The 25,109-nt window shown below is 38.0% G+C and overlaps 1 protein-coding gene and 1 long non-coding RNA gene across 4 annotated transcripts; one reads left to right on the forward strand and one right to left on the reverse strand.

Annotated features, from left to right (window-relative positions):
* Positions 1 to 8,542: 8,542 nt before the first annotated feature.
* Positions 8,543 to 18,686, forward strand: LOC113462948. Of its 3 annotated transcripts, none has more exons than XR_003386328.2 (4): positions 8,543 to 8,853; positions 8,945 to 9,373; positions 13,634 to 13,797; positions 17,893 to 18,686. It is a non-coding gene; the product is annotated as an uncharacterized LOC113462948 (long non-coding RNA). The 3 variants fall into 3 exon arrangements; XR_003386329.2 differs by having other exon boundaries at positions 13,634 to 13,793; XR_003386327.2 differs by lacking the exon at positions 13,634 to 13,797 and having other exon boundaries at positions 8,545 to 8,853.
* Positions 18,687 to 19,715: 1,029 nt separating this feature from the next.
* On the reverse strand, positions 19,716 to 22,075 carry LOC103710439. Its single transcript, XM_008796141.3, has 4 exons — positions 21,297 to 22,075; positions 20,595 to 20,665; positions 20,246 to 20,471; positions 19,716 to 20,154 (listed from the first exon to the last, which is right to left on the reverse strand). Exons 1-4 carry the CDS (start codon positions 21,426 to 21,428, stop codon positions 19,972 to 19,974), a joined length of 612 nt encoding a protein of 203 aa, XP_008794363.1. The 5' UTR covers positions 21,429 to 22,075; the 3' UTR covers positions 19,716 to 19,971.
* Positions 22,076 to 25,109: the final 3,034 nt, after the last annotated feature.

Raw genomic sequence — 25,109 nt, forward strand, 5'->3', positions numbered from 1 at the left:
CCTAAGTAATTATCAAAATACTTCAACGAATATAATAATAAAGCTTGCAGAAGAAAATTGAATAAAGAATCCTACACATTCTTAATGTTGAAGGATGGCAGGACTTGGCAATTGAAATTTCCTTTTAAAAAATATGATAATATTACCAAGAACAATACTGATATAATTCACATTATGGCGGTATTTACTCTTTCTATTATATTATTTGCCTTTTCATATCTTGACATTAAAAAAGGACAGAAATAAACTCCCAGAAACAAAATATATGAAAAAGAAAATCATATTATGCAAAATAAAATAACATTTTATGAATGTCTCCACAACTTCCTACAGTATTATCTCAAGCACTTTAGATTTTTTATTTAAGCCCTTCAGAGTTCAACTCATGCAAAACTAAAAACTGAAATGCTCCACGCAGATGAAAACAATTTTGGACATGGCCAGCAGTTCCACAGAGCAATTTAATTATGTCCGCTTTAAGTTTCTGGGACATGGTCAGAATATTTGTGTGTGTCCTCTTTTAAAAAGTTACTTCACATAACAAATAATTATTAACCCAAGTTGCAATTAGGAATATCACGATATAATATTGACTAAAAGAATACCAAATTAAAGTGTAGCAGAACACAAGGCATGTAAACAGCTCTCTCTGACTAATCAAGCTACTCAACAAGCTTGGCGATATGAACAACTTAAATGCTTTCCCATAAATAGATGCTGATGTTCCATCTAAGAACAAGAAAATAACTTTTGTGTTGGTGATAGATCAATGGTGCACATCAATCTTAGATGTCCAATATTCATTGCTTCCATCTTAGATTTATGATAGAAATATTGAGATGTTGACTTTCCACAGATAGTAAAGGTCAAAATCCCCTGGACTATCATTTTCGCATCTCCTTATTTTATTAAGACAATATCCAGAACAAGAAGACTTCTTTCAAAATATCTCTCTCCCTTGTCTTCACCAAATTAAATGCCCAATTCTGATGGAAGTTTTAATTGATATATAACCCAAACAAATTGGTTTCAAAATGAATCGATTTAGTCACAGCCCGTAAATTATACAAGGCTGGAAGATCCACAGAAAATTATAAAATGATACAAAAGGATGCTAAAACATCATACCTTTGTTCTGCAAGTTTTTACTTTTAACAATGATACTAAGCTGAATGTTTCTGATTAATTAAATGAAAAAATGTTTCATAAAAAAGTCTGGATGCTTAAGATCGGACATAATTTGTCACAAATCACAATGATATATTATGTGTAACATGGACAGAGGGAGTACATCTAGACTGCTGAAAATGGATCTAAGAAGAGTCTGCCCAATACACTAGTTGTATGAATGTACAAAGTTGCTTCATGTCGGTTTCAATAGTACGCAAGTTGTTTCAGATCTTCGAATGAAGAGTGAACTGTCTAAAACAAATGGGTCTCAATCGGTCTTCAAGCCTGTGTACATATTTTCTGCATGTCTTCTTTCATGCAAACAAAATCTGTGCTGGTAGCTCAAATGATTCAAATGTTTTAATAATGACATGATTTCATACCCTGATATTTTTCTTCAAAATTCTAACTGAAACCCGATACCAAGATTTAAAATAATACAATAACTGACCTATCTCCAACTGGAAGAAACATATGAACAAGACAAAACATTCAACTAGCAGAATGAGTAGATTTACTTCCAACTGGAAGAATCAGAACAACAAGGCATAAACATTCAACCAGCAGAATGAACAGTTTTTTCTCCTTTCTTTTTTAGTTTAGTGACAGTTCATCATAAATTGTCCATGATTACTAGATCGAGCACAGACATTTTTTTAGTCCAAAAGCTGGTTGCTTCCGCTTAGATTTACAAGAAAAAAGTTATTGCACATTCAATTGAAACAAATAAGTGCAGAACAAGCTAGCAAAGCCGTATAATCATATCAACTTGAATGAAGCAATGAAAAAGTCTCGATGGGCATGACATCAGAACATCAATTTTCTACGTGATAAAGCTTGAAACAAGGTGTAAAGGCACATAAATCAAAACAGGTTGGTTGAAGCGATTTATAGCTACACTAGTCAGACACAAACAAGTCCTATCCCATTTGGTTTGGCTTTATAATAGTGCACATAGTCAAATTTCTACATCCAACATGGACCAAGAAGAAAAGAGCTTACACATAATGCAGAGCAACAAATTAGGCTACCCCCACCCCTTTTTGTATTAAAGGAAAATAAAAGAATGGTCAAGGAAATCACAAGAAAAAAATTAAAACATTATTAATTACCCCTTGGCTGGAAGATACTTGAACTCTTGAAGAAGACTCAGAGCTCAACTGGTCCAGACTATTTAGTTGTTCCGTTTGTCTTCTGTTGGATGCATATGACTCCTTATTATCACGAATTGTATCAGAAGATCGCTCATCTCCGACTGAGGAAAGTTGCCCTGATTGGCCACGCCAATCACGATTGTCTGGCTTGGAATAGCGAATAGGTGATGGACTTTGCAACTAAGAGATGAAAGCAAATATCAAAAAGAGAATAAATAATAAAAGCACATAGTAAGAAAATTGTTTCTATATAAAATAATGCAAGCATTATACTCTCCAAAGGCATCTCTTTGTAAAGAGCTGCATTGGTCCATGCAATAGACATTGTTGGATACCAAGATAGTCATAATACTGTCCAGCAAAATTCAGACTATATACATGCATGTATATCTACATACATACATGTATATCTACATACATACATATTATATAGATACATGCATACGTATAAATATATGGGGAACATCTGTGTGAAATATTTCCATTTGAATGACACATGCATATTCAAAGGATAAGACTGAAAGATCTTACAGTTGCATCACCACGAACCCAACTTTGATCTTCACCATAAATTTCTGCCTCAATCTCTTGCTTGACTTTCAAGATATCTTCCGGTGCTTGAACCGCCTATGATAAGGCAACAATAATCAGACCCAAGATATATGATATATAACAAGAGACATGAAGTACGAAGCGCATAACTGGTTCACAAGATGCATCTAACAAGAATGCCTAGCTATCAGAAACTTTCTTGGCAACTGATATAAATCCTAGTGGTGGCAAAATATTGGGAAACTAATTGAAGACATTACAAAAATTTCTATTAAGAATAACAATGAAATGATCATCGTCCCAAAAATTTGGTAGACATCTCTTAAAAGGCTTCTACATCACAGCTGTAATATAAGAGCATACCTCTCGGATAATAATTGAAGCCAAAGATCGGGATAATAAATAGCCTATAACCATAAGAGAATACCTCTCGGAGTTGTAAAAGTTGGTCCCTTGAATAACAAATTCGCCCACAAGCCTCAAAGCGTGAATCTCCAGTCTGCAGTAGAATCATCAAAATCAGGCCATAAAAATCCAAAACAGCATCTTGAATTTAGTACATCCAAGGAATCAAAACTAAAAAAGATTTGCCACGGCATAAGCCGTCAAAAAGCATATAGAGAAGAGCGCATATTCACAAGTTTTTATGACCACAAAGTTTCAATTTGGCACTTGCTTATAATGCTATCATCGAATAATGGATCCCAAAGTTGGCACACAAACTAAGACGTACTGGGAAAGATGTCTGTTAGAAAACAGAACATGTTTTGTAATTATTTATCCTGGTGTATAGATATATACCTCTATTTCTGGAGATTGTTTTACTATGATCATGGTTCAACTCCAAAAATTTCAATGTTGCAATTACTTCTTATCTAAACAACAAAAAAAATATAAGGAGAAAATCTCTTTCCATATGCCAAGAAAGTAGAAACAGTAAAATCTCCAAAAACACACTTGGCAGCCTAACCATTCAATTATCTTGAAAAATATCATTTAAACTAACTATTTTAACATCCATTCCACATTATATATAAAAAATAAATGATGCAACCCATTCCACAAGTGCCGAGAGGAGCGACATGGAATCTTCCACTTTCTTCATGATCTCCTCAACTACTTTGTAATTTTCTTTTACATCACACAACCATTTTTTGTCTGAAATGTTGCATCATGCTCATTACTCCATTGAAACTTCTCAGAAATCAATCAAAATATTCCCAAGATGTTGCATTCTCCTTCCTGGCAAAATACATCATTTTTCTTTTGGATTTTAATTTCAAGACAGTCTAAATTCCCAAATATAATTTTGCTGAAATCAACGGATTTGGAAAGCTAACCTCTTCTCGTCGGGGAACCCAGTTGTTGGCACGCAGATCAAGAACATCACGAACCATGAACCTCAACCGTGGTGCGCGCTGGGGATTTGTCATCAGCTCGTTCAACTGGTTGAAATAGGCATCATTAAAGCGACGAGACTTCGGGCTCTCATCCAGCTGCTTACCAATGGTTTTGAAAAACTGACAGATCGCGTCAACATTTTCCTCAGCAGGGCATGTCTCACCATCATCTCCCAGTAACTCCTGTTTGCACTAGCTGTATTAGGCATTTCTTTCAAAATAAAATGTCTTCAGATTTAGAAAGAATCGATTACAAAAGAAGAAAAATATACATAAACCTGAACAAGATGATGAACTATTTTCTCAGGCACCATTTTTCGGTTTATAAGCTCCCCAGTCAGGCCGACGTTCCCGAGTGTACGGAGCTTCACTAGGCATTAAAAACAAACAGAATTCCAAATTCCAAATTCATCACATAATTTCTATGCCACAGACGACTACAAGTTGAAGTCAGATTACCGATCAATGTTTATGTACAAGTAACTCGCTCGGACAGAGGACATACTTACATAGAGAAAAACAAGCAAGTATAAAATAGCATGCCTAAGCAATTATCAAAATACTTTAACGAACATAATAATAATAAAGCTTGCAGAAGAAAAATGAATAAAGAATCCTACTCATTCTTAAAGTTGAAGGATGGCCAGACTTGACAATTGAAATTTTCTTTTAAAAAATATGATTATATTACCAAGAACAATGCTGATATAAATCGCATTACGGCAGTATTTTTTTCTATTAAAAAAGGACAGAAATAAACTCCCAGCATCAAAATATATGAAAAAGAAAATCATATTATGCAAAATAAAAATAACTTTTGTGAATATCTCCACAACTGCCCACAGTATTATCTCTTGCACTTTAGATTTTTTTTTTTAAGCACTTCAGAGTTAAACTTATGCAAAACTAAAAACTGAAATGCCCCACGCAGCTGAAAAAAATTTGGACATCCTTGTTTTCTACTGTTAACCTGATACGGATTGATGGGCTCATAGTATTCCCGCCGATGGTGGTCGGGATCGACGGCCACAATCACGTAGACGGCGAATATCATCCCAGGGATGTACCCCAGGAATGTCAGGACCAAACAGATGCAGAACTCCAGCTGTTACAAAAGAAAAAGGAAGAAGATAAGAAGGTTATTAGCGATTTCCATCCTTCAAGAATATGAATGCGTGGATAGAAGGGAGGGGGAGTCGGACGGGGCGAGGGAGCGTACACTGCAGCAGCCGTGCCGGAAGAAGACGACGAGAGGCGGAAGCAGTATGGCGCACAGGATCTCCAGAAATATACAGCACGCACCCATCTCCGCGTAGCTTCACCTTCTCCTCTTTCTCCTCCTTCCTTTCCTCCTCCTCTCCGGTTCTGGTCTATATATATATATTATTCCTGGTTCCGGTTTTTTTCTTCTTCTTGAGCTCGCCTCGGCCTGGGAGAATGTGGGTGGGAAGTGTAACAGGCGGGGTCCGACGTGCTCGACATGGCGGGGGAGACGAGGAGGCTTGGGAATAAAGAGATCTGCCTTTTTTACTAGAGGGGACGCTTAACTTAACAACTTGCGAGATGCAAGCTTTCGAGCGAACTGGATTGGCTGTTCTGGCTAGAACATGGAATCAGAGAAAAACGACCGAGATCAGACGACTCCAAAGTTGAGATCTCTTGCTCCTACTGTGACTGTCAAAGCCTAGAGGCAAATAGAATCTCAACTTTTAAGTTTTACGTCTACTGAACATTGTATGATCTAGATTAGATGGGTTGAGTGTTTTCATTCTTCCTTCTTCATATTCTTCTTCCTCGTCCAAATCATTTGAGAAGTCTCAAAGTGTTGTCCCTACCATCTAATGTTCGAATGGAGTTGTTTGCAGCCTACTAGATAAGGAGTTCGGAGGAAGATATCTTGGTACGTTAAAATAATTAGGGGCTCAAGTGCGACAGTGACGATGGCGATCTTTATGGCCTTAATGATGTGGTTAAATAAAGTTAAAAAAATGAAATTAAGATAATGATGATGGTTGCTGCTTAGAACTGGCCTCTTAGGCACCGCGACGAGATGCTGAAGAGCTCGGTTGCTCCAGTCAGAATTGGAGAGGGTGTGTGGTGTACGACCATTACCAATGTCCCCGTAGGGTGGCCACACTCTAACTTGAAACAATGCAAAAGGACAAGTCCTCTAAACAGAGCGTATCTAGTGGGGGCCTCTCCGATGCCTAAGTCAGGATGATGCTTGAAAAACAGAAGGAGGTTCTCTCATAATCTCTTAGGGTGTCTTGAGTACTTAGCTCCTTGGTTCTCACTTTTTGCTGATTGTAAGGACGAAGAAGCTTACCTACCACCGAAGAATTAGGATTTGTGGGCCAATTAGAAATGGTTGGCCTTAGTATGGTATGGATATTCGATGTGAATGTCTTGCACGCGGATGACGTTCTGTCTATCACATCGGTAGGATTTCGGTGATCACTATGGTCCCTAGCTAGGATGCAGTCAACCGTGAGGAGCTTATGATATGCGAATTTGGCTGCACGACGCAGGGCTCGCCAAGTGACCGCTCCTGATCAACTATGTTCTAGCATCATGGTGAACTCTAATTAGTTGGCCCTTTTAGTGAGTTGTAGCTAACCTGGATGTGCATTAATGACTATTAGGATTCGTTTGGTTCGCAGAAAGAATTTTTTCTCATCGGATTTTTTTTCTCCTGAGAAGCTAAATATGATATTTGGAAAAATGATTTTGGCATGTTTTGTTAACCATGGAAAAGTAGTATATTTCAGAGTGGTTTATGTTTGGTCGAGTATCTACTTCTCTGAGAAAGTTGTGTGAAATATCCGTTTTATTCTTAATAAAGAAAAAAAACTTTAACCAAGAATTTTAATGGCTTAAGGATAGTTTTAGAAAAACATTTTAATTCCCAATAAGTGAAAAAGTTGCTTTTCTATGCTCCTCATGAGGTTTTTTCTCATAAAATATAAAAATCTTAATCTAAAAAACTACTTTTCTATCTTTTTTTTTAATTCTAAATAAATAAAAAAATATTTTTACTTTTTTCCCGTTTCGTGCGAATCAAGCAAGTTTTTAAGTATTTATTGTGTTTATTAATTCTTGAGACTTTTTTCTCGAGAAGAGGAGTTTACATAAAATAAAATAAAAAAGACAAGAAACTTTTTTCTATTTACTAGCATAGATCAGTACCTACATTGACCCATTTTGTAAACAATATTACTAATAATAATCTAATAATAATATTATAATATATTATTATCATCAGCAGCAACAGCAAATTTCTGGGCCCTGATCAATTTCTTTCCGTACTGTAGGCAGCCACTGTAATAAACTGGATCCCCAAACTAACCCGAGTCCTGAAATCTAATTACCAAATTACTCCACGACGGGCAAATCTCGGGTGGTTCTATATACACCCCCCCTATTGCTCAGGACACCCCCCAAAAATTAAAAAAAAATTAAATACTCTCTACACCCCCCCATTTGCTAAGGACACCCCTAAAAAATTAAAAATTCCTAAATTACCCCCCACCCTCCCCACCCCCTCAACTAAATTGCTCTCTACACCCCCCAAACCCCCCCCACCCCGCTCTTCCCCTCCAAAACACCTCGCCAACGCCCAAAACCCCCCGTTCCCCCTTCTCCCTCTCGTCGCCGGCATTCTCCCGATCTCCGACCACCTCGCCGGCTTCTCCCGGAACCACCTCGCCGGCTTCTCCCGAAATTTTTTTTTTTCACGGTTCGTGCTCCGTTCGGCACTGGATCGCCGAACAAAAGGCTTCTGTTCGGCTGAACAGTGCCGGACAGAAGCCTTCTGTTCGGCACTGTGCAGCCGAACAGATCTGTTCGGTTGAGGGTTGCCGAACAGAAGCCTTCTGTTCGGCACTGTTCAGCCGAACAGAAGCCTTTTGTTCGGCGATCCAGTGCCGAACGGAGCACGAACCGTGAAAAAAAAAATTTCGGGAGAAGCCGGCGAGGTGGTTCCGGGAGAAGCCGACGAGGTGGTCGGAGATCGGGAGAATGTCGGCGACGAGTGGGAGAAGGGGGAACGGGGGAGGAGGGGTTTAAGGGGGGTTTGAGGGGTTTTTTTTTTTTCTTTTCAAAACGAAACGGAGGAGGAGGAAGGGGGGTGTATGAGAAAATTTCAAGGGCAATATGGTAATTACACTAAAGGTTAGTTTGGGTTTTTTTTTTTGGGTTTTTGGGGGTGTCCTGAGCAATAGGGGGGGTGTATATAGAACTACCCGCAAATCTCCCGCCCGCTGCCCTCTTATTTCCCCCTTTTGGTCTCGCACTCTTCGTTATCCATTCCATGGAAGTGGAACCCTCGGAGTCGTCGTCCTTCCCCTTTCCTTCGAGTTCGAGGGCTAGGGTTTTCGCCAATCCTTCCGACACGCAACCTCTCCCTCCCTTCCCTTCACTCCCAAACCCTAATCCTATCCGTCGCTCCTTCTCTGACGTCTCCGCCTCTGCTCCCATGGATTATAGATATCGAGCCGCGGAAGACCGCGATCGCTTGCTCTTCTCCTCCTCGTCCTCCGCCTCCTTCAATGGCTATTTCACCGAAAAGGCATTGCGCGGTGAGAGAACCCTCGGTTTTTCGATCATTTTGATGTTTATTTTCTTGATCAAGAAATAAAGTTCGGTTCTTGCTCTGTGTTTCTTGATCAGCGGGCTACATTGACGTGGTTGGAGACATCAGAAGAGGCGATTTAATCCATCCGATCCCGTCCAGAGAAGCCCTGCGGAGAGAGCTCCAGAAGGAGCTGATCCGGGAGGAAACTCATTGCGAGGGATATCGCTCAAAGGAGGATCTTGGAGGAAGAAGTTAGGAGGGAGTTGGAGCTCGAGCGCGCGATGGCCACGAGATGGCTTCAGATGGAGAGGTACTCCTCGGTGGCGAGGGCCTGGGTGCACCCTGAGGCGGGCCTCGGGCGTGGGATGCAGTGTTGTCCGGAAGCTAGAATAGGGGACAGGTTTCGGCCCCCTCGGGTGCCTCCGTATCCAGAAGATAAGGTTCGCGAGTGGTCACCTCCACCTCCAGTTCCTTCCAAACCGGTGGTGGGAAGGAAGCTGCCTCTGCCTCAGCATCAGCCTGAGGTGTCGCCCTTTAGAGTTGTTTATTCCCTGCACTTTTCTTTATACATAATTTCCAATTCTATATGTTTATATGATTCCTCAAGCTGTTTTAGCCACTGCATTTCATATTAAATCTTTGCTTCTTTATAGTGAGAACGTTCATTGAAATTCAAAAACCTCCCTTGTCTTTAATGATTCTTTAAACTTTTAGCATGACTAGTATTTGAGGACGAGCAATGCACAAGAGATTGGAAACATAGATAAATCGTAACTTAAATTTTTTACAAGAAGTAATAAACAAAAAATGTGCACTATATCTGTGATATGGTAGAATTGTCCATGCAACACAAAATGGATAATCATTATCTTGTGCTTTATAGGCTGTTTATCTAATAAATCCACAGTAATATTTCACTCTATATGGTCAAGAGAAACACAAAATAAATCTATGCATGAAATTATACATTTAATATTTTTGGGTTTAGTTTGGAAACCACTGTGGAATTATACATATACATACATATATGTGTGTGTGTGCGTGTTTGTGTATGTGTGTATGTATGTAGATAGATAGATAGATAGATACACACACATACACACGCGCACATGTATACACCCACACATACATATGTACATTAATACATACATACACACACATATACAGAAAGTGGTTGGTTGTAAATTTAATTGCGAAGGCAACTTCACAAGATGCATTGTGTAAAAACACAATATAGACACAGAAGAAATTTTATTTGGGAACATTTATATAATTAAACATTTTCCTACACATTAGTTAGCCCTATATAACTAAAAGGAAAGAAAATGCTATAGTGCACTTGTCATATGGCTCAATTTGAAGTGGCACTTGTGCGACAGGGGAAAAATGTGAATTTTACCTTTAAAAAAGCCACCAATCACATGAATTGCACCAATCATCCTTGTCATATCAGAAATAGCAAGTCAACTAGGTGGTGCTCCATTGAATATAGGCTTGAAATTAATATGGAACTTTTAAGGAGAAATCGGCCAAAAGAAAAGATATCTATGTTTTTTTTTTTTGGAGAACTAGGATTAGTGGAAACCCGCCAAAAATTGGGGCAAGGGTGGGATTGAACCCATGTGTCTAGAATCGATATGAGACTATACCAACTCAACATGTAAACACCCTTAAAGGTATTTATGGTCTCACTGGTATTAATTTGGATATTATTTTGAAGAGATAAGAAGTGTGCCTTTTAGTCGGTATTCATGGCTGTCTATCCAATGCATTAAGAGTAGTGTTATAGAAAGTCTGCCGATATTTGATTAGATAAGATCCAATGTGATGTCTTAGTTGGACAAGAACAGCAGCTCTAATTGGATTTGTCATTAGTGTTAGAAAAAGAGAAAAGGAAAATCGATTACAAAGACCAGCAATCTTTGGTGGAGTCTAGGGTGTTCTAGGAATAAGAATTGGCAGGTGACATTCCTAAAATTCAAGCTGTCTTTTTTTTGAGAAAAACATTACTGTAGATATAGTGTCACGAGATCCCTTTGGTATTTATTTTGCCTATGAAAGGAGCCTTTAAAGAAGCATTTTTAAGGATGATTTTTTGAAATACATGCTTGACCACATTTTCGTAACATGGTTCTCGAAACTGGATATCTCAGCCATTTCAATTTCTTCCAACACTCAGATGAATTGAGATCTCGATCTATCTTGGCTATGTTGGAAGTCTGACAAAATTGGGAAAGAACCCAGATATATTGGAAACTCAGCCAATATATATGAATCAAGATATGGACATGCCAACTGATATGTAAAAACAGGGCTAAGTGCAGTTATGAGGCATTGAGTTTGGTATTTAATAATTCTAAAGACCATTTAAGAATGTGGATTAAAAGACTGAAAGTCTCAGCCATATACTGATATCATATTAGCTGGTATTTTGGGAAAATGAAAAACATGTTCAGTGGAAATGACATGGTAACTCAAAAATCTTATTAAAAAAAAGGCAATATACGAGGCAATTTCTTGTTAGTTTTCTCTATGGCAGCTACACTCTCAGTTAATGAAAAGTAATACGATGCTGTCTCATCCATAGCAACGGGAAACCTGTCTAAGATAGCTTACCTTATTCCGATACTCCCTGGAAACTTGAACCTGCACTTACTTCTTAAAGGCTTCTTTGCAGTGTTTTCAAAATATCCACTTCCTTGCACCCACACACCTACCATTGGACCAATCCTATTGAAATTTTTGTGAAATCCTTGACCTAGGGTCGCCCATTGTGTGTCAATATTGACAAGCATAGATGCCTGTAGACAAAAATGGCTGTACTACTATGTAAACTGTCTCTCTTTTCGATTGCATATTTAATGACTTAGAGAAATGGAATTTGTCAGATAAATATCCATAGGTTAGCATGATTGTAATATTATGCTATTAGATATTATGCTGATTCTGTACTATGTGCTTGGATATTAGAGTGAAATTTATTCTCTATATTGGAGCTCAGGATCAGATTTGGTGCTTATTTTTTTTTAATTTTTTAGCAGTCAATGGAGCTATAAAACCGATAGTGCCAGTTATATGAATACATTATTGCTCGCTATCTTCTGGACTATGAGTTGGATTTGGTCATACTCTGATGAGGGTTCAGATTGAACTTCTGAATTAGATTAGAGATTCCAATCCGAAAAGATGGGCTTATGAGAAGATCCAAATTGTTTACAATTATGTACCTAGTAATGTGTATTGATTGTCTCTGCCCTGTACCTCTTTGACTTTCAGAAGAAAGTGCGACCGATAGATGGCAAAAGTAATTTACCCATTCCTGTTAGTAATTTTTCCTTCTACAAGACCTCTGGCATCCATTGAATAAGTGTGTGCTGCCATGGCGACCAGTAAGTGTCCCACTACTTAGGAAATCTTAGGACACTGCCCAATTGGTGTAATTTGACATCCACTGAATATTTACCATGTCCATCTTATCCAACTTAATCCTCATTGAGATGTTCGTGGCACGGTCTTTCAGCCTCAACTTGAAATTTTATTGATGAAACAGAGTTTAGACCCATATGTTAGTATATTAATCTTGAGTTTTAAAATTCCTAATGTTTTCTTTAGCAAAAAAAAGTTCATTTTACATTCAAAAGTATTTTTGAGTTAGAAGTTATAACATTGTAAAGCTAAAGTATGTTTATCAGAATAGTAGATTTGAGCGAAAGAACTTCAGTTATGAACAGCTTGATCACAACAATGTCATTTTCTATTAAAAGTTGTTAGAAGGATTAACAATAACCATTATATCGGAGCAACATATCAATTCATAATAGGTTTTTATGATATTTTGGGCTTTGTAACTCTCCACTGCAACCATGATAGCCATTTATGGTGGCTGATGGATATGGCAGTTTTTTGCCAACCACAACTATTGTGATTCTATTATTTAATCTAATCTTATATATCTCACTATTGAAATAGCAGAAACAACTGACAAATAGAGTTGCATCCATTTCTTAGTCACGCAAATACAAGTAACAAGCTATAGGAAGAGAGATGGTAAGAGAGATAAATTTAAAGTTCATATGAAGTGGTTGATGTGGTGATTACGTAAATTATTTTGTTAAAATCATTGTTTGCGTGCCTAATGTGTTGACATAGGGACCTGGTTGCTATTAAACTTCATGGTGAGTGACATGCAGAGGATGGCCAAGATGAAAGTATTAAAAAATTCACCGTAGACCTGTTTCTCTAACATTTTTATCAACTACATTTCAGTCTATAGCATTGTTTCTTGATTTTTCTTCATATTCACATCCTGCAGAAATTTTGGAACCATTTAAGTAGGTTCGCAGACAAAATTTCTGCAGTCTTCTCCAACTTGATTGGGCATATCTCCGTGTTTATGGCATATCCAAACAAGTTGGAAATGGTCCACTTCATTATAATCATTTCAGGTTGATCTAGTCTCAAAAATTTTGAATGAAACAAATTAGTTCGGATTGGTTTGATTGTTTGAATTGGATACAGTGTTGTATTTTTACTCATTCCAAACATTAGCCAGTCCACCTTTTTAATATGATCTTTCCTATTATTCTTGAATTGTGGTTTGGTTTAGTTCAGCTACACAAAATCATGCAAATTTGTAATAAAACAGAAAAAGAAAAAGAAGAAAAATCATTCCATCTCATCAGGTTGACCAAAATACATTCGTATAGAAATAATAGGAAAATATACTGAGCATTAAAAGATACTCTATTGTAACTAAAATATCCTATTCAACTCTATATTGGCAGGTCACTGAATGTGATATGTTGTTTTAGGTAGTATTCATCTGGCAACATGAGAAGACATGCAAATGAGAAGAGAAAGGAACTGATTTGTCAACCATGAAAAACTTCCTTCTCATCAAAGGGAGCCTACTTTACTCACTATCCTTTGTTTTATCGGTCATGGGTAGGTAAGTAGGTTTATAATGAATTCAAGATGGATGAAAAATGGTTGGTGCACATCAATTTGTCATAGTCTATCAATCCAACTGATGAAAGTAATTCTAATTCCTAAGAAATTCAATAGTATTACGTCATCTTGGTTGACCAAGAAACTCACAACATTGATATTATCTAATCGTGAAAGCAATTATGATTTTTAAAAGTAATTGAGATAATTAATATAATTCTTAACTTTTGAAAATTTAATAATATTATGTCATCTTGGTTGACCAAAATATTTTACAATATTGGTGGGTCTAATTATGTCAGGTGTGGGAGAGTTAAAAATACACTCTGGAATGAGATAATCTAGAAGCAAGTATATATTAGCAAACTTGCATATATGCAAGATTGGTCCATAAATTTTAAAGAATTTCACCTACACCATGTTTTTCATCTAACTGAAAAAAATATAATTGAAATGGGAATGGAACTTAGCCCCAATGCATGGAAGGGGAATGAGAATTCTATTCTAGTATTTAATTTAGTTAGTTATATTCAAATGAAATCAATTTTTTATTTATTTCCTAACTATACCATTGACCAGGAATAAATCTAAATTTTGGAATGGCCAATTATATATGTTTTGGAGTCCTCCCATTGTATTACATTATACATAACAGAGTTTTAAATAATAGTTGTTGTTCTGTTATAATGGCTGTTATTTCTACTTTCACTGTTCATCCTAATATACTAATGCTTTTAAATTCAAATGTTAACTAATTATCCATTCCAATTTTATACTATAAATTTTGCTAAGTTATCCATACCAAATATATCATTTCATTTTATTTTATATCATAATTGTTGATAGTTAGTTCATAGCACAAATATATTTCCTTATCATTCCTATGAGAATGGTTTTTCCTATCATTTGAAGAGTGGAATCGCGATTCTTCTATTTAAAGGAAAGGTGATTCCAGAGAAAATTGATACTTGTGTTGCAAAGTAAACATTAAAATGATGCCAAAACCAGAATTCCCATTCCTTTCCTGCCCTTATTCCATGGACCAAACTTAGCATTAATAGTAAGTGGATATAGTGCTAAATCTCAAAGTGGGCTGAACCAGACTAAGCGTGTCTGCAAAGTAGTCCCTAAGGTGTAAGGCGATTGTGTACATGTGGACACTCTTCATATTATGTTATTGCCCTTATTAGGACAGCTTGAAAGGGGCTGGGAGGGGTTGGTGTAAGGTGTAATAATCTTTTTTTCTTTTATTTCCTGTGACATAATGCCTCTCAGACTTTTAGAATACAAGCCAGTCCAAGGAGGATCCTAGAAAAGGCTAACTGCTTTCGGATTTCTACCCTTCTTCTTTGGGTTCCCGGGGGGGTGCTGTTCTTCCAGCAGTACTTGTTGAGTCTCTAGAAGGCATGAGACTTGCGGCTAATGTTTGTCAAATATTCTAAATGTGGAATGCTTAAAGTGTCATATTACCTATTATACTATTTCCTATTGTAAGCATGTAGAGTATCTTTTCCCACTATCATTCTGCAATCATCTTTTTTCTCTTCTGTTCTTCTAAAGTCTTATGAGTACTCAAGAGAAGGTATTTCATGTTCAAAGAAATTATGAATTATAATTGTGTAATTCTAGGTCACAGATTTTTTTGGTCACTATCAGACAAATTTTTATGTCAAAAAAAAGATCTAGGACTCCATGCTTTGCTAGCTATTCTATTAGAATTTTGTTTTAATTTGAATCTTCTTCTTTTTTTTGCTAGGAATTTGAATCTTCTTTTCTGAAAACTTCTTGATTATCCTACCTGTCATGATATTGATTGGTATGGTTTAGCTTATGAATGTGATTGCTTTTTAATATAATTAGGTTGAGGTTGCAAGCTTCATTGATAAAAGCTGTGGACTGACTTGCCAATAAGTGAGCTTTGATTTTTGTTGATCAGTAATACATATGGAAACCACACTCACTTATTAATTTCATCTTGAGAAGCAAGGTGAATGATTGGAACGGGAAAGGTGATAATTGATGTTATTCAAGAAGTTGGCATGCTGTGGCTATTTTAAGAGTTTTAGGAGCTCTGTTAATCTAGAGTCTTTTTAGATGGTGGAATTGCAAAATGAATCATGGTGTTCCATGACGTGTTTGATCATTCCATATTTCAATTTATAGGAGAAAAAATATAAGTGATAAAATTGGCCACTTGAGTGAGGGATCTGTAGGTATTCAGATATGAAGAGAAAGAATGGCTTGCATGGCTCACAGTTTGAAGAAGATAAAGTGCCCAACCAACAGGGTGGTAAAGAGGACGAGGAAAAGAAGGGAAAAGGGGACAACAAGGAAAAATGGAACTTCAGTGAGTTATGAGGGATTCTCCTCAGGAGTCAGGCCTATTCAGTGAACTATGAAATTTCAATACCAATCATTCTAAACCTTAAGATCGCTGTTAATAAAACAGTAAGATCATCATCAAGCCTTGTGCTATATGTATGGAAATGGTTTTACATATCAAGGCATGATCTTAAAGTTTGACAAACTGCCATAGATAATAAGATCATTTAAATTCAATGCTAATGTTCAATCAAGGGTTTTTGCACCTGAATCATAAATTATTTTGAAGGTTTAATGCAAAAAAGACCAACCATGGAGGCCAGTTTATGTATTTTGCTTCTGTCAATTCTTGTTCTAATCTGGTCAAAATGACTCCACTAATCTAACATGTCATTGAGTTGTGGAATATAAATGCAGTATCTGATTGGCTGTCTGGTTTATGATGTGCTGTCAACACTCATTCCACCTGTTTGTTGACACTGGCAAAATTGGTATTTCAAGTTGGCCATCCTGAACACATGCTCTATTTTCACAGTTCACTGGTTTTCCTTCACTTATTTTTGTGATCTGAAGGACTCAATCAGATTATGTGGCTAATTCAGTAGGAAAATTCCTAATATTACCACTATGTTGTATAGTGTTTTGGGGGGAAATTGGCTCGGAGAGCATAAATGTTTTACTGTACCAGGGATGTGTTCATTATGTTTCTGTTTTTTCCATGACCACTATACTCCTCATTGACTTCCATTTTGGGGCTATCAAGAGGGCTATAAAAACTCATTTAGATGGCCTCATAAATAACTTCTTTAAAGCCAAGACTAACATTAATTGCTGACTGGGGAGGCAGGGTTAAAATTCTTCTATTGATTTAATACTAATTGGGGAGCATGAAATGGGGTGTGTGTTCCGGTGACCAGTTTGTATCCCAGATGAAACATGGGATTTTAGTTTTACGATGAAGGGCATAGCTTCTGCATCACATCAACATGATTGATCGATGCCTTGCTGAAGGCCAGTATAGTTTGGAATGTGCAGCCTTCATAAAATATATGCTTCATGTTTACATGATACTGTTTAGTTGCGGTAACTCTGCTAAATAATTTGTTAAAACTATGGGAAAAAGGATCTAGGCAAATGTTTCTGTAGAAGGGAAATAATCACTTTCCCAATTGCCTTTTTAGCCTCTAGCATTAGGCATTTTGACATTGAGGGTGAGCTTTGGTGAAATAAAAATGTTGCTCCATGGCTTAGGTACAGGTTTAAAGCATGGAAACAGTCTCTCCGCATGCGAGGGTAAGATTGTATACATCCGATCTTTCTCTAGATCCTATAGTGATAAGAGCCTCATGTACTAGGCCGCCCTTTTTGTTAGGCATTTTAACATTGAATATAGGCAGTTATTTATCAGGTAAGCATGTCTGCTGTTATGTTACGCCATGCTTTATGGGCTCTGCTAATCTTGACCATTATTTAGATAAAATGAAATATTTCAATCAAAATGTTAAAAAGTAAACAAATAAAGATTTATTCAAGTTAAAGGAAGGCATTGCTCCTTAGAGGCCTGGACGATTTAACTGAGTTGTTCTTGTCATTAGAATTGGTAAAATTTGTGTCATTTATATGCTACTGCTCTTTGTATTGTAACCATTAAAATCAGCTTGTTAAATTCTCCCTTTTAATTTAACATTTTTTCCCTCTTAGTGGATTGTAGTTTCGTGTGGTAAATTATATGTTATCCGTGATGCATGGAACCAAACTTGCGTCTATTTTGCAGCTTATACCATCAAAGCCCAAATTATCTGGGATTAAGAGAACAGCAGTGGCTGTTACTGGAGGCAGTGAATTTCCTATGCCATCCCAGAAGGATTGGAGTTGTGCTCTCTGTCAGGTGAGTGCGACCAGCAAGCAGGGCCTGGATGAACGCCTCTGAGGCAAAAAAACACAGAGCCAATCGAGAAGCACTAATTGAAGGCAAGAAACCCAAAGCCACAGAAGCACCATTTGGTGCCAACAAAATCTTAAATGGTGAGTCGTTGACAGCAGGGGGCCTGTGAAGAATTGAAGAGAAGACAAGCAGCAGCAGACAGTTCAGAAGACGAGCTACTTCTGTGACCTTTGCAAGGTGAAATGCAACAGCGAGGCCATGTTGACCTCTCACCTCCATGGGAAGAAACATATTGGCCCAAGTTGAGGAGTCGAGGAAGGATGGCAAACCCATGATGCCAGCCGGTGCTGGAAAGAAGGTTAAAACAAATTAAACAGCAAAGAGGGAGGAGATAAGAGGAAGACGATAAAGGCAGAAGCAGATAACGTTCAACGATACCAGGAGCCAGAATGCTTGAGTTGCTGAAAAGGTGGCAAATCTCTCTGATTGAAAGACCAAGAGCAACAGATTTTTTTATGTCTGACGCCTAGCCTTGAGGACACTGTTGCGACCTGGCATGGGCCTTTGGTGCATAATTTTATTTTTTTAAAGTTCAGAACTATATCTTAATTGGATCTGTTAAGTCAGGGAATGATTTGGTGAAAGCATATGTCAAAAATTTAAATTTTACCATGGAACTTACAGCTTCAAATGCTTCTGCTGGATGTGGATGTGCTACTGTATGCCTCATATTAATTAATCAAGAAGATTGCGTTCTTGAGGTGCATTGGTGATGGCATACAAGTTGCTATATTCACAGCACCAGTGTGGAGCGCATGTGGTGGCTTGATCAACAAATAAATTAGTTCCATTATTTTCCCCAGTGTTTCTGGTTGTTTGATCAACAAAAGTAGCATGCATGAACGTAGCAAAGTTATTGATGAGAGGTGCACTTACTGGTGTGCAGGTCATATGGAATCTGCATGGATGCATCAAACGGTGTCATCATATATTGGTCTTCCAGTTTGATAAGATTAGCTTGCTTTCAGAGGTGAATGTCACAACTATGGATCAATGTGGATTTTCCTGCCCTTACAACTGATCGTGCATCTTCCAAGCTTGCACACAAACACATGCGATGAAATATAGTGGGTGTATACGATAGCCATGCAATGCAGAGCACGAGTATTAACATTGGAAATAGAAATGATATTGCTCTAATATCTGTCCTATAAAACCACTCTCGTCATGGTATCAAACATTTTGGTACGGAAGTAAAATTGAATTCAGACTGCATCGATCGTAATTTTTTCTCTTTTTTTAACTCCATCGCTTTAGCGAGACTGGAAAGGGTGATAGAAACATACCTCAAGACGATGCAAATTCTCCTGCAGAATTTCAAATTGAATTGTCACTGATATTATATTGTAAATGCATTTTTGAATCTTTGATGCTCCAATTGTCATGCAAATCGAATGGAAATAAAAAATTACAATCAACGGCAAATTGAGCTAGATCGCCTCTGCACCAGCAACCAACAGTAAACCCTCCCTTCCCTCTTGAGACAAAAAAAAGAACAAAAAACATTTCCGATTGTATGTGCAAATCAGTTCTTATTCTGTGGCAAGTGGCAAACCACTGGGTGTAAAGAAAGCAATCCACAAACCAAAAGATCAAGCTACATTCTCTTCACCACAAACCAACAAAAAGGACGCTTAATCCAACAAAATATCTTAATCCAACAAACAACTGCCAAATTCTCCTGCTTTAAAACATGTAATAAGATGGTAAACAATAATTGATTCTGCAAAAACTATACAATTAAGATGTATTTGTCAATAAAAGGGCGCTAGCATTTCCACAACTCTATTACTTTGAGTTGTTGCTTTACAGACCAATACAATTTCATAGAAAAAGGTAATCCTTGAGAGAGGAAAGATGGGAACGGCACAAGAACTTCCTTCCTCGCCCATGATATAGCAGAGAATCTCAAACCCTAAGAGCTACCTGATCTTGCCATGAAATTTTCCTCTTACCCACCCTGTTTGAATTGTTCTCAACACCTCCACAAATTGGTAACTTAAGATCATCATCCGCTCTCCCACACCATTTAAGTTTCTCCATCTTCAGGGGCTCTGACCTCCCATGAAACTCCTCCATTTCTTCACCATTCTGCAATTAACAAGAAGAAAAAAAAACTCAATTAACAAACCTTCGTTGGTGTATCCATGCAAGCTCCTAATAGAAGGACCTGACCAATTACCGGCAAAGAGATTTGATTCAAATCTATCACAGCAGAAGTGCTTGGAGCTGAAGATTCCATTGCTCTTTGATTCCTATGTTTTGTGGGTACTTCACTTCGAACAACCGCATTCGGCGGTCGACAGAGACGAACAGATGCTTGCATTTTGCGGGTTTGTTTCTTGAGTCTGTATGGGGTGGCCTGAGATTGGGTTTCTAATAAACTCTTGTATTTTCTCCGCAAGAATCTAAAATGTCAGATTATAAATTTTAGAAGTTAAAGCTTCGAAAGAACAAAAGATATAATGAGGAAATCAGGAAGCAGATAAATGTGTGCAGAGAAAAATATGAGAGGAGGAAAGAGGTAATACTTGACTGCAGCAAAGAGCCCGAGTTTCTTCTGTTTTATCTGCTGCAATTTCTTCTTCTTTGCTTCAGTTTCCTGTGAAAACAAGTTACAGTTACTTTGTGAGCAAAAACAAAAACAAAAAAATAAAGCAACCAAATTATTAAGGGATCTTATAAATTAAGAAAATTACAAACTTTTACATGGAGATAGGAAAGAAAATAAAAATAAAAAGATTGGTTTTTTATATAGAAAAAAAAACTTTTACTGCTAAAGGGAAAGAGGAAAAGAAAGTAGGGAACAAATTCTAATTAAGAAAACCAAAAAGAAAATCCAGCCAATTAAAATTAGGAACAGAAGATCAAACAAACCCTCGCATACACGAAAGAATCATAAAACCCTAGATCTCTCGATCTAGGCGACCAGGACCCGCGAAATCAACAAAAACAAGGGGAAAACAGCCCCAGATCCCCAAAAATCAAGAAAAATATAAAGAAAAAAAAAACAGCCCCGATTGAAAGAGAAACCCTAGACCCGTAAAATCAAAGAGAATAATAAGAGAACGAACCAAAAAATAAACCCCAAAATCACGGAACAAAATAAACCCCGAACCTCCAAAATCAAGAAAACCAGGACAAATTCCAAACGAAAAAAAAAACCGCATCTTGGCAACAGAAAACGCTCAATACCCAAAGATCTAATCAATCCCACATGGAAAAGATCTCACCTTTACCAACTCCTCATAGTCCTGCAAGAGCCCCTCGTACCTGAACCGCGCCCTGGCCTCCTCCCCAGCGGTCATGTACGACGAAGACGATGGAGACGACTCCATGGGAGGAACCCTTCTCACCTTCCTCATTATCTTCTCCTCACCCCCCCTTCCCTCCGGAACCCGAACAGAGGAAGGAAGAAGAATAAAAGAAAAGAGGAAAAGACTACTATAAGAGGTGATGGAGAAGAGAACGCCAGTAAGAGGTCATAAAGATATGGATGGAGAGAGAGAGAGATAAGAGATAATGGAGAAATAAAGGTTGGTAGAGAGAGAGAGAGAGAGAGAGAGAGAGAGGAAAGGTTCCTTCCCCTTGTTTTCTCTTTCTCTCTCTCTGTAGAAGGTCTGACCAAGATAAAACCCGAGAGAGGCCCATATAAATCGGGAATTGGAGAGCAAAGGAGAGAGCTTTTTTTCGCTTTGATGGAGGTGTAGATTTTCTGGCCTTGCAGAGGGGCATTTCTGGCATTGCCTGGGGGCCGCTCTCTCTCTCCCCCTCTCTCTATTCTTGTTTTCTGGAGGAGGGGAGGTTTGGTTGGAAGATACACCCTTGAAGACACCCATCCTTTCCTTCCTCTCTTCTCTCTCTTTCACCCTTTTGTTTTGTGTCTCCCCCCTCAAATAGATTTTGGTCCACTTGGGCTATCACAAAGAAACTACAAAGACAAGGTCTCCTTGGCATTGAGGGTGAGGGCTGGGGGATTGGAGTTTCTCTCCTTAATAAATATTCTCTCTTCTCCCTTTCCTTGGTTCCTTCTCTACCCCAGGTATTGGTTGGGATGAGCCAAGAGAAGGGGATAGATGGATGGGCATAAAAAGGAAGGGATGAATGGATGGGATGCTCCTTTCCCTGAAGTTGCAGCTGTTTGCCTGGCACCTTGTAGACCCCCTGAGATGGTGTGGATGGAACTTTTTTTATTTATTTAGCCCATCCACCATAATTACTAAAATACCCTTTCCTTGGTTGCATTTTTAGGATCTCCTTCTTCTTGTCAAAATTCCCCCCTTTCTTTCACCTTGAAACAGTCCACTTATTAAGCCAATCAATATAAACTGTTGTTGTATCAAAAAAAAAAAACAACAGTCCACTTGATAATTTCTCAAAATAAAAAATGAAACCTTTTGCTTGAAGATTTCCTAATCATAATTAATTAGCACTATTAATTAGGAGAGAATTTAGAGAGGAACAGTGACACTGCCACCAGCAAGCCAGTCCCCACACAAACTGAAGGAAGGAGGAAAACAAAAAAAATTAAAGCTGTCCTTTATTTCCACAACCAATAGGGGTGTTTTAGGAAATTTATTCACAACAGTGAGAACTGGAGACTGTAGGGGCTGTGCGAGTAGCTTCCGTGTCAACCTAATTTAGAGCTTGGGCTGCGTAAAGCTGCCATGGATTTTTGATTCACTGTTAAAATACAAGTTATACCAGCACCTGTCAGTGACCGGCCACCATTTGCTTGAATTAATCATAATCTTTTCGTTTTATATTTAGCCCAATAGAGCAGAAGGTAGGTTGGAATTTGGGACCATCGGACCCTGCTGCTCGAACAAAAGTCATGTGAGCCGGGCACCAGAGAGAAAAAAAATATGGGGCTTGTGAGCGTCTTGCGTTCTGATGCGGTCCTTTTGGTCGGAGGCCGGAGGGGAGAGAGAGAGAGAGAGAGAGAGGGGAAAGAATAAAAGATGTGAAGAGGGAAGATGGGTATTTTAAAGTGGGAAGCATTTGTTCCTTAAATGGGACCGCCAGGGATGCCTTCCCCCAGCCTGTTCAAACCAAAAGTTGAAAGTCGGCAACTCTGTTCCCGAATAGAGAGGCTAATCCTGCCCCCTACGCCGAAGCCGGTTCACTACCCTTTAAGGGGACGTTCTCGGGGAAACCTCCAGCGGAGGGGTCCATGAGATCCGCGGCATTAGGGGGTGGTGCTCGCCTCGCCACTTGGATCCGGAGAGGATCCAATGCCTTAGCCGACCAAGCTGCCAATTCAAAATTTCATTAGAAGGATTGTTATAGTTTCGAGCGTTGCAAGATGGTTACAGCTTGTTCTGCACGCGAAGCAGTTATTGCATGTTCGACTACTATAGACCTTTTCGATGATAACCCTGTGCCTCTATCTCTATAAATATTGGAACCCAAGAGATCTCCGGATGTGCTCACCCTACTTTACTCATTGCTCTTCATTGTTCTCAAACATTCTTAATTGGCTTAAGCATCGAAAGTTTCCTCTTCTAGCTCCAAAACACATCAATCTGAGCAAAATCAATCATTCGCCATTCATCAGCGCATCAATCTGGCACATATAACGCAGGTGATAAATAAATAATCCTTTAATGAATGCTCCAACGATCACATCTAACCCCGCATGTGAGAGATAAATTGGACGGTATCTGATTATTTTATTAGCATGTCAGTGATCATGTTTTTGTGTCGTCTTAACAAAATCTAAATAAGAAGTCAAATATAATGCCAAGACGCGTTAATCAAATCCAGATTGACATGAGACACTAATCTTAAAGGGGCATGACTTGACTGGCGGCCAACCCTGATGAACTCCTGCGACCTAAACATTTTAGGTTAAGGTTTAATCTGGCTGCACCTGCTTCGCGCGATCATAAATCAAGATCGTCGCTGCAATAAAGTTTTCTCTTGATTACTTGCTCATGCAAAGTGAATAGTCCCATGTATGGTCCCCAATCATCTTGTGATGTGATGTACTGCCATTTTCACCTGGCAAAAATATAACTTTCTGATGAACAAGAGTATTTTCTTGGTTGCAACCTAAAATAAAACTTTAAGATTCCTATACTCATTGGTGGATTTTGGTGACCTTTCAATCGCTGCACAGCTATCTGAGGTACCCTCCATCAGAGGTGCAGTTTCCAAAGTTATATATTCACTTATGCAGCTTTCTTGGTTGTCTTTACATCAGAAAAATTATATTAATTTAGTTTTTTTTTATATATACCGTATCAGCAATAATCTCATTTATTTCAAAGGAGAGAGAGAATTTGTCTTCTTGTATTTTTACACCTAGAATTCGAACTATATTACCGATAATAATAGAAACTGAACATTATAGTAAGAAAAATTTTAATTTAGAGAAAGAAGAAGCGGTAGAAATTGAAATAGAAATATCATTTGATTCGTCGGTTTAAAAAAGAAAAAAAAAATTCCATCGTTGAGCGAAAAAAAAAATCATAATTTTTCGTACAACCTGCCATGGAAGCTTCTAAGTCATCCAATGAACCATGAATTCACCCTGGCTGCAGGACTTCAGAGCATACTAATGGTTCTCTCGTACCTACAACTTTTGCATCGAGTGCTTGAGAGACACAAGATAGAACAAAATGCGCACTCAAACTTCTCATAATTCTGTCACAAAAGCCTCCATTCTTAAGATTTGTGCAGCCCACTTGGGTTATGGTGCACCTGCGTGATGATGCGCTGTGACATAACAAAAGCAGGAATGAGCCTACAAAATATCACGAGTCAAGCATCCAATAAAAACAAAAAGGTTGAAATCAATTTCTCAACTAATCCAGCACAAAACCATGGTAACAATAGAGACGTTGGAGGAGGACATCATTAAATTTTACAGTTGCACATTTAAATATATCAGCAAATTGCCCAGTCCAGCAAGGAGAAAAGGTCAAATATCTGAGAAAACCACATTATTTGTCGTAAAGACCATTCCCACCAAAAGGGACGAAATTGCACCACAAATGCAATAGGACTCCATCATGCCATCTTGAGAAGCCAATCAGCTAGCA

This window comes from Phoenix dactylifera, chromosome 7 (assembly GCF_009389715.1).
Source record: "Phoenix dactylifera cultivar Barhee BC4 chromosome 7, palm_55x_up_171113_PBpolish2nd_filt_p, whole genome shotgun sequence".
NCBI lineage: Eukaryota > Viridiplantae > Streptophyta > Magnoliopsida > Arecales > Arecaceae > Phoenix > Phoenix dactylifera.

Excerpts from the sequence above, each read along its gene's own strand:
- LOC103710439 (XM_008796141.3), bottom strand. The coding sequence starts at position 21,428 with ATGAGGAAGGTGAGAAGGGTTCCTCCCATGGAGTCGTCTCCATCGTCT. Across the intron at positions 20,666-21,296 it reads ACTATGAGGAGTTGGTAAAG|GAAACTGAAGCAAAGAAGAA; the intron begins GTGAGATCTTTT and ends TTGTTTTCACAG. Across the intron at positions 20,472-20,594 it reads GGGCTCTTTGCTGCAGTCAA|ATTCTTGCGGAGAAAATACA; the intron begins GTATTACCTCTT and ends CTGACATTTTAG.